The sequence below is a fragment of the Ananas comosus genome, unplaced genomic scaffold, assembly GCF_001540865.1.
Source record: "Ananas comosus cultivar F153 unplaced genomic scaffold, ASM154086v1, whole genome shotgun sequence".
Classification (NCBI taxonomy): Eukaryota; Viridiplantae; Streptophyta; class Magnoliopsida; order Poales; family Bromeliaceae; genus Ananas; species Ananas comosus.
The window spans coordinates 3643-24519 of record NW_017891131.1 but is presented as its reverse complement, the minus strand read 5'-3'; the positions used below and the strand labels follow the sequence as shown (position 1 = coordinate 24519).

The window sequence follows — 20877 nt, the reverse complement described above, 5'->3', positions numbered from 1 at the left end:
TTGGCGGTCCGCTTGCCGCGCCCGAACCGTGCCAAATTGGTAGCGGCCTCGGGGCGGGGCGTGACAGTGGTGGTATCATAGCGAGTTAAGAGCAAGCAAAGAACCGGGCGCACTGAACGGCTTCCTTGCCTCAACTTCCTAAAATCCTCCTTGATCTTCCTCTTGTCGCTTTCGGGGAAATACTCCATCAGCAGCATCTCCCGGAACGCTTCCCAAGTAAGGAAAGGGTGCCCTAGCGAGTGATTTTTCCTCGCTTGGTTCCACCACAACCGGGCCGACCCATCGAAGCAATGAGCCGCTAGGTGAACTTTATCCTTCTCAAGAGTATAGATATCCTCGAATAAGGCCTCCATCGCGGCTAACCAATTCTCCGTCATCCACGGATCCTTCACGTCACCGTTGAAGGTTGGAGGGTTAAACCGCTTAAATGCCGTCATCGCCGCTAACGTGGGCTCCTGCTCGGCCTCAAGCACATCGAAAATTGGAGCCGATGAACCCGATGCTGTCGGAGGGATAGCCGTCACTGGTGCTGAGCCACCGCAGGAGGTTGTGCTACAGGAGCAGCTGGTGCAGGCGGATCTCTCGGCACAGAGGCCGCCGCTGCCTGTTGCGCCATCATTTCATGGAGTTGCCCAATCCGCTCTCCTTGAAGCCGCATAGCCCCGGCCAACGCCGCTACCTGGGCTCGCAGCTCACGCACGTCGTCCGACCCCGACTGCCCGGGCTCCTCCCGAGGCTCCGCCGGTGTGGACCTCGTAACTCTCCTTGGTGGTGCCATCGCGTCCTGAAACGCAATGTATACACACACATTAGTACTCGAAGCACGTGACTCTTACACGTTACAAACAACTACCCAATTAAGCGAAAGCACAAGCCTAATTATTTCCACTTTCGGTGTTATGTGGTCGGCCGCCCCACAAGGTCCCTGTAAAAAGTAGAGCAACTCATTAAGACCTTCTAATGCGACCATGCTCGTAACTTCCTGTCTAGAAATGTATAGTTAAGCGGAGTGCGGAAATCACATCAGAATCGCGGTCTTCGGGCATGAGAGCACGAAGTAGGCAAGTTAACAGCGGTTTTGCCTAAAGTCCTTGTAAGGGTCTCCAATGACCTATGGTTTGAACCTAGTCGAGTGCGCGGTAAACTTTTGCTTTCCAACTAAGGTCGATCTCGGTGCGCATACATTATAAGCTCGTCACGGCCGGAGGCACAATCGGCCGGCCGCAATTTGGTCGGGTTATCGGTCACGTCAACAGACGCCACGAAGCATCGGACTAATCCTCCCCTGTCCGCCGCAAGGCTATAACAACATGTATAAAATAGGCATCAATTCAAGAGAATTGCAATATAAATACAAGGCTTGCGCGAGGGCAAGACAATCAACGGCAAGGCGAAAGCTCTAACTAAATATCATCACACATGATATTTGAATTCCCCTTTAAAACGTCAAAATTCAAGTAAACAAAACTGTTACTATCTATTCAACGCCGTCATAACTATCATTTTATATTTAGTCATTCACATCCAAAATACATGAAATTTTTAAGCTCAGCAACTTTACATCGTCTAATTCAACAAAATAAAATGTGCCTACATGTACACCAGTAAAAGGAAATGACTACATAACTGTAATGCTAGCTCCGGTGGCCGCACCTACGGCAGCTAAAACCCTTGCCTCCGGTCCTCACGCCCCACCGGCCCTAGTGCTAATGGAACCTGTAGTTAAGTGTGTGAAGAACTACAACGAATTTCCCAGTCGGCCTCGCATCCACGTCCGCCGACTCTACCCACCTAGTCATCCAGGCATAAGTATACTTCAAAAGGAGAAAAGTAATCACTACTAATGCAGACTAATACTGAAATGCCTGCAGAAGAAAGAAGTCAGTCAGATAAATAATTTCGAATGCGAAAATGCCGAAATGCCGATGCATGCTCAATGCATGATCAAGACTTTGGCATCTTACCCAATTATACACGAGTAATCTCTGTTAACCCCCAATAACTCACCAACCGCAAAACCTTAATAACCGGGGACTCGAAACCTCCCTAGGGACCCGGACCGTCGAACTAGTGGGACTTTGCCTCGCTCCAGTGGCTGACCAAACTTCCGGACGCACTCGCTCGAGGGGGGAGCGACCTCCTCAACGGCCAAGACGTAATGTGAGTATCAGATCTCAATCCCCAAGCTTGAGATTCATAGCCACTGGTCACAATGTCGAATGTCATGGTAGGTCTCTACCTTATCAATTCTTGCACATTCTCAAGGCCATGATTCCGTGATGATTGCCCATAATTTGGTTAAACTAGATTTAAACAGTTTATTTCTCAATGCCACTCCTTGTATTCTATTCAATATCATGTCACCTGTATTTCTATTGTCCAAGTCCAACCTCACATCTCACAACTAGGGTTCCAATCACACATGTCCCTTGGTTCTATCATCCACTATGTTTCAACTACTTAGAAAGAACACTAGTAAATGAAAGTCAAACCAAGTTCATATGTATTCTACCCTACTATGCTGAAAATGGGTATATCTACTACAATAATGCTCAAGAGTAGAAAAACAAACATAGAAAGGGAATCCAACGATTCCGGCGTGCACCCCAGTCGCACGCCTCGCGCGAGATGTGGCCGGGCTGACGCACCTCTATGTAAATTGTGTGGTAAAATATATGAACGACATCCCTGGATTTTACGAAAAGTCCGCTTGCTGCCGCATGTAATAATCTAAAACGCGTGCATATTAGGCTTTTGTTACATGGACTATACTCTATCATTTTCGAGTTAATGGTTAAATCCGCCGAGTCAACCGCAAACGGGTTTAGCGGAGTCAATTTGTCCACCGACCGACAATCCAGGCAAGAGCCGCCAAATTATAGCCTAATTAAGTTGTCCATTTAGGGTCTCTCCATGAATCGATCACAACCTTAAGCAAACAATAGCGCTTAGGATCATCTAAGAACATCCCTAATAAGGTATTTCTAGACCCTTGAACCAAACCGCTACGGCTTCCCCCATGACAAACCCTACCCACCACCGAAGAGAGGCACCTTGAGCTTCTTCATGGAGCTTGCCATGCGAGTTCGAATGGCAATAATACGATGAGGGCTTCCTCATGGCCGAGAGGAATCTAACCCAAAGCTCCAAAGAACATCGTCAGATTAAAAACCTAAGCCTAACTCTTCTACCAAAAACTCACCTTAGCCCAAGCCCCTCCAAGTCCTTCTTGTAGGAGAGCTTGTAGAACACACCAAAGCCTCCAAATCCACCTTCCCTTGCTTCTTCTTCTTCTTCTCCAAGCCCTAGAGCAAGAATTCTAGAGAGAGAAAGAGAGAAAATGGAAGAGAAGGGTGAAAATGGCTGTGGGAGAGAGAGGGGTGTCCACATATAGTGTTGTGACAATTGCATTTAAACCCCTTAACTTGTTTCCCCTTGATCTGCCCAGACTGGGCGTTTTTCGCCTTCGGGGACCGGTCTCCCCGACCAAGGACCGGTTCCCGAATGTGGGTGTTCCAAGACTTAGCCAAATTTTCGGGTTTTTTGGCTGTTGCGCAGCGAGGGACCGGTCTGCCCCTTCAGGGACCGGTCTCCCGAGGACCGGTCTCACCACTAGGGACCGGTTGCCTCAAGACTTCCTGGCAGGATATGCGTACGGGGACCGGTCTCTCCTTCAGGGACCGGTCCCCGAGAGCACAAAATCTGGGACTTAACCAGATTTTCTGATTCTCTCTCTCGGGTCCCTTTTTGCTTCTCCTATGAGCCCTAATGTGCTCAGGGTCCATTCTAACTCGTTCAATTCCGCGTTCCGCTCGTTTTGACGGAACTCGGCACGATTTACGAGGGATGTAGTATGTTACACAGAACTTCTAGGAACGACCCTATTGCGTAAGTTCATGGCATTATCATCAGCCATTTTATCCTAGTAAAGAATAAAATTACCTTAAATGGTCCCACTGGGTGTGCCAAAAATTGTTGGGAGTCAAACGTCCTTATCTTTGACCCGGTCAAAGATCTTCCTCGGGAAGCATGCAGGAGTGAGTCGCGGCTATGATTAATGACCCTCGAAGTGTGTGCCCTTTCGACTGGATCAAGCGATTCGGCTGATGAGGGATCAGATCAGCCGAGTTCGAAAATCCTAAGGTGAATTCGGTTCGGCAGGATGTGCTAAATGTACGGATCGTACAAAATCTAAGGTCAGCCGAAGAGCCGAATGGATGAAAACACAGGGATTGGTCGGCTTAAAGAGCCGAAAGCCTTTGAATGTATTGAAAATGACTTGTGGAAAAAGTACAGGGGTTGAGTGTGCCTGATGGCATCCAGACTTGGTTGCTCTAATTAAGAAAACTACTCCAAGGAAAACAGTAAGAAATGCGGTAAATGCGAAAAAATAGAGGATTACAAGTAGACTACTCCTACAAAATGCAGGAAATTGAAAGGAAATAAGGGTGGTCTTCTTTTCACGGGGAAAAAACCCCTTTTTAGGGCGTTATTGGTCTATTTATAGATCGCCCCTGTTGATCAGTTATTACCTATCCATGATCGGCCACTATTCCTTAATTTTCTGGACCACTTCCAGCCGATCGGAACAGCTTGCAACTGCTCGCGGTTGCTATAACTTCCCTTAATTTGCGCAGTGGTTTTGCTTAAAAATCTTTTCGATGCTCCCGGTGCACAGCAAGATTACTACCTTTAAATAGAGTACCGGCGTACCACGTGTTAGCGCCTAATTTGGCTCAACAGATATAAAATGATTTGTTTTAGAAATAGCATTTGTAGTACAATGGTCCTTTTAATTTATATATATAATTTATATATATGTTTTTTAACTAGGATAGCAACTCTTATTCTTAATACTTAATGATTTGGTCCATAATTTTGTTTTTCTAGCTTTTGTACTTCAGTATGTACTATAATTAAGATTGATAGTATATTTGTTTATTTGTTAAAATAAAAAAAATATTAGTTAGAATGTTTTCCTTTCATCATCACATAATAACTTTTATTACTTTATATTATTATATTAGCCGTGCATCGCACGTGTCAAATACTAGTTTACTATTAATGTTGCAAAATAGGATAAATTAGCAGCATAAATTACTGAATGCCGCTAAATATAATAAACTAGCAGTATTTGTTGCTAAATATTATTACTAATTAATATATAATTATTAATATATTCCTTTTTATTTAGAGTTAAAAAATTTAAAATTAAAGTTTAAAATTCGAAACATATAATTTTAAAAATTAAACTTATAATTTAAAATTTAAAAATTTAAAATTTATATTTAAAATTTTAAATTCTAAAATTTTTAATTTTTAATTTTTTATTTTTAATTTTAATTTTTAAATTTTTAAATTTTAAAATTTTAAATTTATTTCAAATTAAAAAATTTTAAATTTAAAACTACAAATTTTGAAAATTAATATTTGATATTTAAAAATTAAAAATTTAAATTTAGTATCTAAATTTAAAATTTTAAAATTTTAAAATAGAAGACTTAAAATTTAAAAAATTAAAATATACATAACTAATAGTAGCTAGCGCAAATGGTAAAGGGCTAGATGGTTGGTATTCGAGGTCTTAAGTTCGAATTCTAGTTTATTCACATTTCCAGCAAAGTTTATTTCTAAAACAAATAAACGAAACGGGTAGCATCTAAAAAAAAATTACATTTAAAAAAATTAAAATTTTAAAATTTCAGTTTCTAAAATCAGATATTTGTATTAGCGGCATTATATTTATGTGCTACTAATAAATAATTTAAAATTAGAATTTAATTCATTTTAGTGGCATGTTCCTAATGACACTAATTGATTTACACTGACAGCATTTATTATAAATGCTGCTAATACTTTTAACAATATTGGCATAGGCAGCATTTGGCGTCATATGCTGCTAAAACTTTTAGCAGTATTTTTTGATCATTTAGTAGCAAAAATAAATGCCACTAATGACTAATTTCTTGTAGTTTTAGTAAATTGTAAGGTCCCAGTGTAAGAATAGCATTTTGAGTTAGTCTAAAAGTTTTGGTGGATGTCTAGAGTGAGTTGGTGTCACGCCCCGAGCCCGATCCCTTTTGGCCGATTCGAGAGCGTCAAACAGACGCCGAACGGACAAAGCTTCCCCTGTCCGCCCAAGGCTCAACAACAAGTATCAATAAAGTAAAAATTTGCATAAGCGGAAGCATACACAATGGCTTGCACGAGGACAAGCAATAACCAAAGTGAAAGAATTAACAATTCAATATACAAGTAATATGACTAAATTTAAATCACATACATGCATCCAATCATAATCAAGTTCTTTCACATTCTTGCATCATTTCTTTTTACATCTCATTTCTCCCAAAATATAACTTTTGACATTTAAAATAAAGATCCTTTACATTATCCATTAAAGCGAGTTCATGATACTAGAATCATCAAATACAAAAGATGATAGTAAAGGGTATGCGACTACAAAATGATAACCATCTCGGGCGGTCTCTACCTAGGGCGCGATGCCTTTACCGCGAACATCCGCCGGCTCGCTCGGTCCCGGCTCTATGGAAATAGTGGGGTGAGAATTTCAACAAAGTTCCCAGTGGGTTCGGCAACCAACCACGCCAACTATCCCACTAGATCTAATCAGGCATAATAGAAGAAAGAATAGATAATAACCAACTAACAAATGCAGCTAATATGCCTGAATGATAAGTGAAACTATGCTCGATAGAATGCTCATGATGAATGCAAGATTAGCTTTTCATTACCCAATCTCATGGCTAGCCCGTAGGTTTCGCCCTCACAAACTCACCAACCCAAATCCCTATTGCCGGGGAGATAACCGCTACCACCCGATGGGACCGCCCTCTGGGGAGATAATCACTACGACCCAGTGATGACAACTCCGGAGCACATCGCCCGAGGGGGAGCTACCGCCCTTGAGCAAGGACTATTAGGTGAGTACGATCAATCCTTAACTTTAAGGATTCCAAGTTCAATCCATTCCTTGACTCCAAGGAAAACCATGCTCATATGACCCTTAACTCTAAGGTGTATATGTCATAATGTCACTAACCCAATCTACTTGCATTCTCTAACCTCTACTAGTGTCATGTACACTACTTGTTCTTGTTCTTGTCATTGATACCACACTTGTTTTCTAAGTGCTATGTTCTTGTACTCATGCCACACTCTATGTCTATGTCAACATGTCACATTGTTTACTAACCCTTCTAGGTTCTTATCCCTTGTCATGCATATATAGGGTTACCAGTTCTCATTCATTTACTACTATTTCTCAAGCATTAGAACTCATATCATGTAATGGAAATTTACAATTAACCCTATTATGCAACATGCTCAATATAAATACATATGCTCAAATATGACACTTTAGACATAAAGGGATGTCCGATGTCCTTGGAATGCACCACCCACCTTAGATGGTTACAAGAATGCTTCGGTGAATTTCTTGAAATTTTTGAAGCCCTAATCCGCGTGCTGCGGCTATCTGTACGGAAAATGATGTTTTTGTCAATAACTTTGCGTACACTCGTCGGATTACCGAACCGAGCGTCCCAACGCGTTTAAAATACCCTCAATTAGGTTTCTACATGATCAAAATAGATCAAAACCTAACTTAGGCAAAACCCCTCTTTGGGATGCCCTAACATGCCATTTTTTGTATTTCCCCTAGATTGATCTCATTGCTAAGCAAAAGAAAGCTTAGAATCACTTGGGAAGCTCTCTAATAAGGTTTCTAAGCTTTTAGAACCATCCCTAGGGCATCTACTTTGAGCCCTAGAGATCCACCATGAGAGTTCCTCAAGAAAACCAAGCTTTCATGGTGTTCTTGGCTCTAGGAGATTTCTAATCTAGCTAGAAGGTCAAAACCCAAAGGTTTAGGGCATCAAAACTCAAGCCCTAAGCCTAACCTTACACAAAACCTCACCTTGGCCTAAAACTCCCAAAGTCCACCTTGTAGGAGAGAACCCTAGCTTCTTAGTCCTCCAAATCCCAAGTTTTCTCCTTCAAATCTCCTCCAACTCCACCTCTTGAAGAGCTTTCTAAAGAGAGAAAGTGAGAGAAAGTGAGAGAGAGGTGTGTGTGCTGTGAAAAGAGAGAGAGAGGTAGCCCTTTATCATTTTGTAACATAAGCAAATAGGCCCCTCAACTTTATCTCTGTAGCAGACTTTACTGGGCTGTCAGACCTGCCGTGTACCGGTACACGGGTTTGTGTACCGGTACGGACCTACGGAGAGGCCCAAACCCGAGAGCAAACTCTCTCGGTTGCTTAGCTTGTGTACCGGTACATGGGTCCCGTACCGGTACATGGGTCCCGTACCGGTACACCTTCGCGCAGACTCCAACCCAAGAGCAACCAGTGCTGGGGTTGCTTGCTGTACCGGTACAGCCATCATGGCGTACCGGTACACAATGCTCCAGAATGCTGTTTTTGCATCGTTTCGACTCTACTTCGCGCCGTTCGATGCCAAAACCATTCCAACACTTCTTAAACTCCATTTTGCCCATTCCAACCTTGTTGGAACGTACAATGGAACTCGCCAGCCCATTTCTCTCGACGCTTTAACCAATTTGATTAAAGTTCGATTATCGTTTTCGAGTTTCGATACGTTACATTCTCCACCCCTTATACTTAGTTTCGTCCGCGAAACTAGCTTAATTTAACTTAAATTCATACCTCAGTTCAGCTCATCGAAGAGATGAGGGTAATGTTCCCTCATTGCGCTCTCGAGCTCCCAAGTAGCTTCCCGGTCGTCGTGATTGCACCAACGAATTTTAACATACGGAATCTCGCGATTTCGTAGTTTTCTTACTTCTCGATTGATGATGTATGCCGAAAACTCCTCATATATCATGTCCTCTTGAATCTCGGACGGTTCAAACGAGAGAACATGCTCGGGATCGTGCACATACTTGCGGAGATTCGATACATGGAACACGTCGTGTACTCCCGCAAGCCTTGGTGGTAATGCTATCCTGTATGCCACCGTGCCGACCCGCTCCAACACCTTAAACGGTCCAAGGTACCGGGGACTTAGCTTCCCACGGATACCGAACCGTTTAATCCCTAGCATCGGCGAAATCTTCAGGAACACGTGGTCTCCAACAACAAATTCTATATCTTTCCTCCGCTTGTCGGCATAGCTCTTTTGTCGGGACTGCGCCATAGCAAGCCTTTGGCGAGCAAGACGGACTTTCTCCTCTGCCTCCCGCACTACATCGGGGCCCATAGCCGCCTTTTCGCCCACATCGCTCTAATGAATTGGAGAGCGACACTTCTTTCCATAAAGGGCCTCGAATGGCGCCATCGCGATACTTTCTTGATAACTGTTATTGTACGCGAACTCCGCCATCGGAAGATGATCATGCCAATTGCCCTTATAATCCAGTACACACGCTCGAAGCATATCCTCAAGTATTTGTATTGTCCTCTCCGATTGACCATCACTTTGAGGATGAAATGTCGTGCTAAAGTCGAGCCGCGTGCCCAAAGCCTCCTGTAGACTCCTCCAAAAGTGAAAGGTGAACCTCGGGTCCCGATCCGACACAATAGACACGGGCACCCCATGCAGTCTCACAATCTCGTCAATATACACTTGAGCCAACTTGTCCCCCGACCATGTAATATGAATCGGTAGGAAATGCGCCGACTTCGTCAACCGGTCTACAATCACCCAAATTGCATCGTGCCCACCTTGAGATCGAGGCAACCCGGTCACGAAGTCCATTGCAATATTTTCCCATTTCCAAACGGGTATAGGTAAACTTTGCAACTTTCCCGCCGGAAACCGTCGCTCCGCTTTTACTTGTTGGCAAGTAAGGCATTGCGCCACAAACTCCCCAATGTCTTTCTTCATGCCCGGCCACCAATAGTGCAACTTCAAATCTTGATACATTTTGGTGCCGCCCGGGTGTATACTATAAGGGGATTGGTGCGCCTCTTGCATGATCGCCCTGCGGATGTCCTTATTCTTAGGCACACACCAACGGTTTCTAAACCGGAGTGCGCCGTCGGTCCCAATGCCAAAATCATCGGCACTACCGCTCTCAACTTCCCCACGCACCTTTTGGAGATATTCATCTACAGCTTGCAACTCTTTAATCCTCTCCAATAGCGTCGGTCGAACAACCAACGCCGCAAGTGTCGCCGATACTCCCGGTGGTACTACTTCCAAACCAAGCCGTTGCATCTCTTTTTGCAATAGTGGTTGGGGTGTAATTGCCGAAGCCAAACTTTCCCCCGATTTTCTACTAAGTGCATCGGCCACGACATTCGCCTTCCCGGGGTGCTATAGAATAGTAACATCATAGTCTTTCAACAATTCTAACCACCGCCGCTGTCGCATATTCAACTCCTTTTGGGTGAACAGGTACTTAAGGCTTTTGTGATCCGTATAGATCTCACAATGTTCCCCATATAGGTAATGCCTCCATAGCTTTAGCGCGAAAATAACCGCCGCTAGCTCAAGATCATGAATCGGGTAGTTCTTCTCATAAGTCTTCAGTTGGCGTGAAGCATAAGCTATAACCCGCCCGTTTTGCATCAAGACACACCCGAGTCCCACGTAGGAAGCATCACTATATACCACAAAGGTCTCCCCCGGCGTCGGTAGAGCAAGCACCGGGGTCGTGGTCAACCTTTCCTTTAACTCCTCGAAGCTTCGCTCGCATTCGGGGCTCCAAACATACTTCACCCCTTTGTGTGTAAGGCGCGTTAGTGGAGTAGTTATTTTAGCGAACCCCTCCACGAACCGCCGATAGTAGCCCGCAAGTCCAAGAAAACTGCGGACCTCCGATACGCTCGTCGGGCGAGGCCAATCTTTAATTGCCTCCACTTTCTTCGGATCTACCGAAATACCATCTCCGGAAATAACGTGACCCAAGAAAGTGACCTCCGATAGCCAAAAGTCACATTTCTTTAGCTTGGCATACAACTTTTCTTTTCGGAGTATTTCCAACACTGTCCTCAAGTGCTCCTCGTGTTCTTCCTCGGTCCGAGAATATACCAATACGTCGTCAATGAATATCACGACGCACCGGTCCAATAGCGGACGGAAGACTCTATTCATTAAGTCCATGAACGCCGCCGGGGCGTTAGTAAGCCCAAACGGCATCATCGTGAACTCATAATGGCAATACCGCGTACGGTACGCCGTCTTGTGCACATCTTCGGGCCGTATCTTCAACTGATGATACCCCGATTGAAGATCAATCTTTGAATATACCCTTGACCCCTGCAACTGGTCAAATAAGTCATCAATCCTTGGCAGCGGATACTTATTCTTCACTGTGACCTTGTTGAACTCGCGGTAATCCACGCAGAGTCGAAGTGTGCCGTCCTTCTTTTTAACGAACAGCACCGGAGCTCCCCAGGGTGACACATTCGGCCTCACAAAGTCTTTGTCGAGCAAGTCTTGCAATTGTGCCTTAAGCTCTTTTAGCTCCGCCGGTGCCATTCTATATGGGGCCTTCGAGATCGGCGCCGCCCCCGGGACCAAATCAATAACGAACTCGATCTCCCGGTCCGGTGGCAATCCCGGTAACTCCGCCGGAAATACATCCGGAAATTCGCACACCACCCGAATGCCTCCCAAATCCGGGTGCTTTTTTTGGGCTTCCACCATTGTCGCCAAGTAGGCCACACAACCGCCTTTTATCATTTTCCTCGCCCGTGCCGCCGACACGGTCGCCGCGAAAAGCGAGCTTTTAGCTGCCTGATACACTAGCTCCTCCCGATCAGGCTCACGGAACGTGATCACCTTACTTTCGCAATCTATCACGGCATAATACTTGGAGAGCTAGTTGGTCCCCAAAATCACATCGAAACCCCACATCCGATTCAACACCAACAGATCGATCGGCATGACCCAGTCACCAATCTGCACTAGGCACGCTACACATTCTTCGTGAACATGAAAAGTATGCTTGACCGAATTTACCGTCCAATAGTCATAATGGTGCACGATCTTAATGCCATGAGTCCTAACGAATGATGCATCTATGAATGAATGCGTGCACCTGTGTCAAATAAAGCTCTAGCTCTAGTGCCTCTGATTGAAATAATACCTGCCACGATGTCGTCGGGGACAGGAACCGGCTCCTCCTGCACCTGAGTGGCAAAAACCCGCCCACTCGGTGCCCTCGAAGCCTCCGGCTGACGCGAAGAAGATGAACGTCCAGCCGACAAAGCCGGTGGTAGCCCCGCCTGCTGTCTCGCGGTATAAGGAACTGATGCCGAGGTAGGTGCAGAAGAACCCCAGCTCGGGCACTCCCGTGACATGTGCCCGGGCTGGCCGCACTTGAAGCACTTTTCCTCGCGCTGCGGGCATACTGGCGGCCGATGATCGCCGCCGCAAATGACACAACGGAACGGCCTGCCACTCTTCGACTGCTGCCGGGGATACCGAGGGAGTTTCTTTGCATTTGACTGGCCCCCGGCACCGCCCACTGCCCGCTTCTTCCCCTCGTCCCTTGACTCCGCCATTGCCTCGCGCTCCTCTCGCACGTGGGCGCTGCCGTGCTCCGCCCATAGGGCTCGATCAAAGACCTCCGCAAAGGTCGTCAACTTGAGAATTTGCACCCTCTCGTAAATCCTCAGCTGGAGTCCTCATAAGAACCAGTCAGCCCGGTCCCGGTCATCACGAACAACCTCCGGGACGCAGTCGATAAGGTGGGAGAACTCCTGCTCGTAATCTGCCACGGAGCGGTCCCCCTGTCGCAACTTGCGGAATTTCTCTTGCAACTCCCGCTTCACAGTATCGGGGAAGTAGTTGGCAAACACCGCCCTCCGGAACTCCTCCCACAACATAGGCGTAAGATCGGGCGATCGATCCCGCCTAACATGCTTCCACCACACCTTCGCCGCCTTCTCGAGGCAATGTGTGGCGAGTATACCTTGTCCTTCTCCAAGGTGTTAAGATCCTCGAAAAGTGTCTCCATAGAGTCGATCCATGACTCCACGATCGCTGGCTCCACCACTCCACCTTCAAAGGTAGGTGGGTTAAACTTCTGAAACTGAATGAGAGCTGCCAACGTGCGCTCCCGCTCCGCCTCCTCCGCCCTACTATCGGGATTTGAGGTTGTTGAAGCATAAAAAAAAGAGGAAGAAGAAGAAAAAAAAGGAGAAAGAAAAAAGGCAGAAGGAGAGAAAATTGAATAATGGTGTATGAGATGATCCATGCAGTAGGTGCATGGAGAAATTTGAGTTCAAATTTTGAACCTGGCGCATAGGTTAATCCATGCATCAGGTGCATAGATTACAAAAAGTGGGATGTTCTCGTAGGCATGAATGGGTATTACAAATAGCAAATTAGTCCTTTTCCTTTCATATATTTGCAAGATGCTCCTTCAAACATATAATATTCTGTTATTTTTAACTAAAGTATAATATAAACAAATGGGAAGGACTAATGTACAATTCCATACCCATGATCCCATGATCCTATATCGTAACTTCCCACCTCTCCCATACGCACGTTCTCCACGACAGTTACTACTAGTCCCATAAATATCTCTCAATGAGAGAAGGAGGACACAGAGTTTTTTGAACCTTCAAACTTATTCCTCAAAAAGATCCATCCCATCCCACTGTCTACGAAAGAAAAAGAGAAAGGTAAAAAAAAAAAAAAAATATTTTTTCTCTTCTCCATTAATGCCACAATCAAAGCTCTCTCTCTCTCCTAAAAAAAAAAGAGAAACAAAAAAAAAGAAAAAAAAAAGAAAAGAGAAAAGAGAAGTAAAAGATCTCTCTCTCTCTCTCTCTCTCAGTGAAATCAGCACCCACCACAGCCTCTCCGCCCGTCATCAGATCCGACACCAACATCGTCCTCCTCCGCCATGGATGAGCTCATCGTGGTGGAGCGGCGACCCCATGGATCCGCGGTGGCCGTCGTCACCATCAACCGCCCGGGCGCGCTCAACTCGCTCACGCGCCCCATGATGGTTGCGCTCGCAGGCGCGTTTCGCCGCCTCGACGCCGACGACACCGTGGCCGCCGTGGTCCTCGCCGGGCGCGGCCGCGCCTTCTACTCCGGCGTCGACCTTACCGCCGCCGAGGACGTCTTCAAGGGCGACATCAAGGACCCCGCCGCCGACCCCGTCGCCGCCATGGTCGCGTGCCGCAAGCCCATCGTCGGCGCCATCGCCGGATTCACCGTCACCGCCGGGTTCGAGATCGCCCTCGCCTGCGACCTGCTCATCGCCGGCCGCGACGCCGAGTTCGCCGACCCCTACGCTGCCGAGGCCGCCGCTCCTCACCGACCTTAGCTACCCCTGCTTCGCCGAGGACGTCGCTTCTCGCCGACCCCAACTACCCGAGGCTGCGTCGCTACTCACCGACCCCTGCGCCCGAGGTCGCGTCGCCCTGCGCCGCCGAAGCCGCCTGCTCTTTCGCCGAGCGCCTCGTCGCCTTTGCCTGCGTCGAGGGCTTCTTCTCCGGCTCCTGCTGAGCCATCTTCTGGCTCAAGAAGAATGGCCTCATGCTCGGGCTCACCTTCTCCAACAAGCTCATCTCCCGCGACGAGGGCCTCCACTGCGACTTCGCCTGCCTCCTCTACCCCCTCCTCGGCTCCGCGGTGGCGCCCGACCCGCGCACGCGCGACGAGATCCTGAGCGCCGCCGACGCCGATCCCTTCAACAGCAAGCTCTTTGTCCACGGCCTTGGGTGGGAAACCACCTCCGAGGGGCTCCTCGACAACTGCATGACCGCGTGCCAGCTTGCCTCCACCAAACTCACCCCCGCACTGAACCAACTCGTCACCGCTCACCAGGTGTTTGATCTGTGGCCACAACGAGCCGTGGCGTCGGTCCAGGCTGTGGCGCTCAAGGCGGAGCACGCGTAGGCGGTGGACGCGCTGCAGAATGCGCCGCAATTGGTGTGCGGCGGCGGGCGGCCTGTGGACGCCAACAACGAGCTCTTGGCCGCCGGCACTTTCGTTGACACCTGCCAGGACTCGTTCGACGAGTTCCTGGACGTCGACGGTTCGCACCTCACAAACGTGCAGCAGGCTCGCCACTAACAACATCAGCCTCACCGCTTACAAGGCCGCCTAGGATGTTGCTCTGACGGAGTTGGTGCCGACGAATCATGCCTACCAATTGTTTGACGAAATGCCCAAGACACATCTTTCGACGGCAAATCCAATCTGTACATAAAGAGAGAGAGCGGTGCTCTTCTCTTCATAAAAAATATGTTATTAAAAGAGAAAGAGCGGTGCTCTTCTCTTTACAAAAAAATATAGCATCATCGAAAGAAGGAGAGAGCGGTGCTCTTCTCTTTGCAAAAAATATTATCAAAAAAGAGAGAGATATTACTTCTCTAATTATGAAAGAGAGAGGAAGCTTTGTTACAAAAAAAGGAGGCAAAGGAGGGATTTTCCTACCTTAGTTGTTCCATGAATGTAAAAGAGATGGATTATTCATCTTTGTTGTCCTATACTGTCAAAGGCGATAAAGAGAGAAAAATACTCTCCTAATTCTCTTATAATTAAGAGGCAAAAGAAATCAATCAGATTGTTGATTGTTGTTCTTGTGATCGACTTTATACTGGAAGAATAATGGGATGTTCATCGAACCCCTTAATTCTATCCAAAATCGAATCTATCGATTTGGCTAAATTAGACTAAATCGAGATGCTCCAAATTAAATTAAGTTGAATTTTCATTATTCATGACTGAGAATTTGACAAATAAAAAATGCGTTCGAAATTTTTTAAGTGATGAATTTGATTCTGAACCATACATTTAAATACTTTGATCTCAAACAAATCCTAAATAATTCCCATCTCAAAATCTCATCTGGAACACGCTCGTTCTCAGCTCAAATCTCATAACCCAAGCTCAACATGACCCAAGTTCAGCCCAAACATAAATCTAGGCCCAATTCTATGGCTTGCTTAAAAGAAAATTTGGACTTATGCCATACGGGCCTAAATTGAGCCCGAGCCCACATGTAATTCAAGCTTCAACCTGAATCCATATTAAACGGGCCTAAACTGGGCCTATGCCTATATCCAGAACTTAAAATTTAATACAAGCCTCAACTTGAGTCCATACCATGTAGGCCTGAATCTAGTCCATGTTTGAATGCAACTATATGGACCCAAATTTGGACCATGAATGAATCCATCCGAGAATTGAACCATAACTTGAAGCTATACCTAGCCCAAGTTTGAATTCCAAACTGGTTCATAAAAATGCCCAAATCGAACTAAATTGGAAACCGATTCAGACCAACATCAAACCCAAAATCTAACCCAAACCAAGACCTTAAATCATGCCTATCAGATCAAATATGAAACCAAGTTCTACCAATTTGTTAAGGGCAAATCTTTTTAATCCAATTCTCTAGCATATTAAGCTAGAGTCATATTGTTGTCACATTCATATTAGATCAAATTCTAAAATATTTGTTTAGAATTGATCAAACCATCTATTGGGTTTCACCTAATCAGTTCAATTGAACTCTAATACATTTACTTAGAGTTCAAATAAATGAAATTGAATTAGACTCTAATACATACACTTAGAGTTTAATTTAAATTACATTTGACTAATCCTAATATATATAACCAGAATTTAGTTGATATTTCACCTCATGGTGAATCCAAATTAGACTCTAATACATACACTTAGAGTTTAATTTAAATTATATTTGACTAATCCTAATATATAATTAGGATTTAGTTGATTTAGACTCTAATACATACACTTAGAGTTTAATTTAAATTTTGACGAATCCTAATGTATATAATTAGGATTTAGTTGATATTTCACCTCATGGTGAACCCAAATGAAACTAAATTAGACTCTAATATGTACACTTAGAGTTTAATTTAAATCAAATTTCGACTAATCCTAATATATATAATTAGGATTTAGTTAATATACCGCCTTATGGTGAACTCAATGTGAGGTGTAATTAAGCTCTAACATATAAGCATAGAGTTTAATTACACTAGACTCTAAGATATAAAACTAGAGTCTAATTCGAAATATTTGGACTAATCCTAACACATACATTTAGGATGAAAGCTTAAATCAATTTAATCAAATCAAACTCTAATGCACCTAACTAGGGTTCAATTTGAATCAAATCCGATTAAGTCCCAATGCATATACATGGAATTTAATCAATCCCTCACCTTAGGGTGAACAATATTGTTGAGCACTGAAACATATAGAGCCCAATCAAATCAATTTGATCATACACTTTGATTTAGAATCAAGTTCAATCAACCGTCATATTATACTCATGTACACTGGGGATATGCCCTTGGTTAAGCTATGTAACTATACAACGGATTGTGTTATAAAATCCATCTTTTATTCAATTTCAGTCTATTTCAGCATTACAGAGGTCTCTTAATCGAAGGTGCCCTAACACTTTGTAGGGGTAATTAACAATAAACGCTTGCGTTTATTGGAAGCCATGAATCCACAATACCTGATTCCTATACATATTCAAATATTAATCTGAATCATGAATACTACCCCATGGAAAAATCAAAATAAGATTAACCGTGCGAGGTGCGTCATTCGTGGTCGCAGACAAAATGGCACGCCCGGTGGGACATGGCTTCTCCTTCCATCTTTGAGACCAATGTTATGCTAATAGAATTAGATGATAGATATTTAATCTACACTCATTATTCTCTTGCAGGAGAAATGGCACCGAAGAACACTGCTACTGCCACAGGCTCGATGATGATCAATGCAGGTCAGGTTTGCCTACCGGCATCTGTCCTCACCATTGGAGCTGCTGGTGCTGCGATCCAGTTCGGCACCATCCCAGAAGAGGCTAGGGCTGCGGCTATGGCCCCTTTCACTGCTGTTACTAGCACGAATGATGTTAATGTTGTGGTTCCACGTCTTCCCTCTCGTGGGAGGCGTCCGAATGTCGTCATTCCCAACCCCCCTCGCGTTCCTGTGAAGGAGAGGATGACTCCTATCAGCGCTTCAAAGAAGATGGAATTACAAGGAAGACTGGTGTTCCAAAACCGAATTGACGGAACATCGCTACTTGATATGGCGCCTAAAGCGTCAGTCTTCAATAGGCTGACGTTCCCCAAGGACACTGTGACCAAGTCATTCAAGAGAAATCTTCGTCGTACTTTGAAGCGGCAGGAGATGAACAAAGGAAACAAGTCCCAACAAACCCAACATAATAGGTTTGTCGCCGGGCCCGACGTTTTGGCCCGTAACCGCTTTGCACCCTTGAGATTTGTGAAGAAAAATTCACCTACTGCCATTCTGCGCCCAGAGTCAGAAATGGCCCATTTAAAACCATCTTTTGCATGTCCCTGCTTAAGAAACAATGATAAGAACTCTGTCTTCAAGCAGATATATAAAACTTTTAAGGCTGCAAAAGGGAGAATGAGCCTAGAGAAGAAAATTGAGAAGTCGAAGTGGCAACGAAGGACAACACTATCATGGGAAGGAAGAAAGACAGAGTGGAAGCCCAAAACTCTTGCTCAGATTAAAGAGGAAAAATCTAAAGTAGAAAATTTGGAGATTCACACAGTAAGAGTTATTGGGCATACGTCGTCAAGTGAGCCGGTTGATGAAGAAGAAACCATTCAGCAAATGCTTACGAGAGCCGCTGCAAGAAAAGCCGCGGAAGAGAAAGCAAGAGCTAAGGAAGCAAGCTCTTCGCAAAATATCGAGAATAAAGATGATATGCCTAGTGATCCATCTGACCCACGAGAGGAAGAGGAGGTTGTCTACGTCCCGAGGGATCCAAAGGACGTTATGATTGCGTCCTTAAAAAAGAAAGTCGATGAAAAGGATAGAGATATCATAAATCTCTATAAGAAGATGGAGGAGGTCATGAGTTTGATGTTAAATGTACAGAAGCAATTGGGGGATCAACGGCGTCAAACCAAAATTCTAACCCAACCGGAAGCACACATACCACAAGTCGTTGATGAACAGGCTAAAACAACTGTTCTTAAAGAGACTACCTCTTTGACTAAGGAAGAAATTCATGATTTGATCATTTCACAAGTTAAAGAGACGGTGGCGGGGGCAACTCCAAAACCGAAAGGGAAAGGACATCCTTATCTATCGGAATACAATAACGTACCTTTTCCAGAAAGGTATCAAGTCCCTAAGTTCAAAATGTTCTATGGTGTTGGTAACCCTGATCAGCATCTAGCACATTTCAAGGCTATGTGTGGAAATACGGGGAGTAACGGACCTCTACTCTTGCGACAATTTCCACAAAGTTTATCAGGTATAGCTTTTGAATGGTACTACTCCCTCAAAGATGAGTCCATTAAAACTTGGGCTGGCATGGAAGAAGCTTTCAGAGCAAAATTCGCCACCGTTAGCGATAAGATTACTATCGCTGATCAGGTAGCCACCAGACGAAGAAAAGATGAAACAATGCTAGTTACATTACAAGATGGCGAAACTTAAGTATAAGGTGTGAGCAACCTCTAGACCAGTCTCAAGCCGTTGGTCTTGTCATAGGCAATATTGATAATTGGATGGCCCATTTTCTGTGTACATCTAGTTGTTCCACTTTTAATGAATTAATATCAAATATTTCTAGATTGGAGAGAACCGATCCCCAGGTCCTCTTAAACTTACAAAAGACAAAAAAAGATGATAACAAAAGAGTTGAGGCGAAGTTGGCACATGCTAGACCGGCCCGCATAAATATGATAGAGAAAGGAAAGAAGGCAATTACCACTACAGTTGAACAGCCCCCTGTAAAACCTGTGTTAGGGGGTAATAATCCAAAAGGGATTTCTTTAGAGGAGCGAAGAAACAAAGTATACCCTTTCAAACGGGACAAAGTTAAGAAGATATTTAACGATACTGTTAAAAATAGTCTTCAACTGCTGGAGCCAAAGAAGCCAGAGGATGTAGAAAAAACCAGTGATCCGAATTATTGCCTATATCATAGATTAATCAGCCATCCAATTGAAGACTGCTGGGTTTTCAAAAACTGGGTTGAAAAACAATATAGGAGTGGTGCAATCACTCTTTCACAATCAGTGTTATCAGAAGCTCCAGTCGAAAAGACCAATATGATTGATACTGAAAATATAGAAGAAGTTGAGAATGCATTCCCTCCCGAGTTTTGGAATATATTCTTATCTAAGAAAACTCGAAAGATGTTAAAATATTTAAAAGATGTTCCGGGAATAAAATGGCGAGGTCCCTTAAACCCAGAAGTGCAATCTGAGGATAAGCCCACACCTCCAATCAAAAAGATTAATACTTCAGCCAAGTCAAGGCGCAGAATAACTCGGGTAAAGAAGAATAAAAAATTTGTTGAGCCGGCTCAACCACAACATAAGAAGCAGCCTATTGAGGAGCATATTGACTCAATGGAAGAATATAAACAAGTTGAAAGAGAGCCTCTCTTGATCCATGATTTTATTTTTAAAGCAATAGAAGAGGCTAAGAAAAAAGGACTCTGATGAAAGAGAAATCCCTGTTGAGGAGTGTAAAGAAAAAGGAGAGCCTTTTTGGGGAGAGACTTGCAGAGTCATCACCGCACAACGTGACGATGAAGAATTTATCCTTCCTTCTAGCCACGTTAGAGAACGAGAAGGGAACCTCAGAGAAGTTCATAACCAATTGGAAGAAATAAAAGAAATGACGCATTGCAACTATCACAAGGTGAATGATAAAATATTGGATATGAAAGCACAACTGAATGTAATGTTCTCTATGTTGATCGGGATCGAAGCCAGAGTGGAACAATTAATGAAGATTACTCCTCTCCCTCAACAGACTCAGTCACAAAATAATAGAGAACGAGATATCGAGCCTACAAGTGGATCTTCAAATCAGCATTCACCCGAAACTTCTCAAAACGATAAAGAAAAAACTCCTCTCGTAGAAACCAAAAATA

The 20877-nt window shown here is 44.5% G+C and overlaps 2 protein-coding genes across 2 annotated transcripts; one reads left to right on the top strand and one right to left on the bottom strand.

Moving 5' to 3' along the window:
• Nucleotides 1-363: 363 nt before the first annotated feature.
• Nucleotides 364-12496, bottom strand: LOC109704673 (the record flags this gene model as incomplete). Its single annotated transcript, XM_020225436.1, has 2 exons — nucleotides 12172-12496; nucleotides 364-604 (listed from the first exon to the last, which is right to left on the bottom strand). Coding segments are annotated over exons 1-2 (566 nt in total), but the record flags the coding sequence as incomplete, so codon positions are not given.
• Nucleotides 12497-13848: 1352 nt separating this feature from the next.
• On the top strand, nucleotides 13849-14277 carry LOC109704672 (probable enoyl-CoA hydratase 1, peroxisomal). The gene has a single exon (XM_020225435.1). The coding sequence runs from the start codon at nucleotides 13849-13851 to the stop codon at nucleotides 14275-14277; it is 429 nt and encodes a 142-aa protein (XP_020081024.1).
• Nucleotides 14278-20877: the final 6600 nt, after the last annotated feature.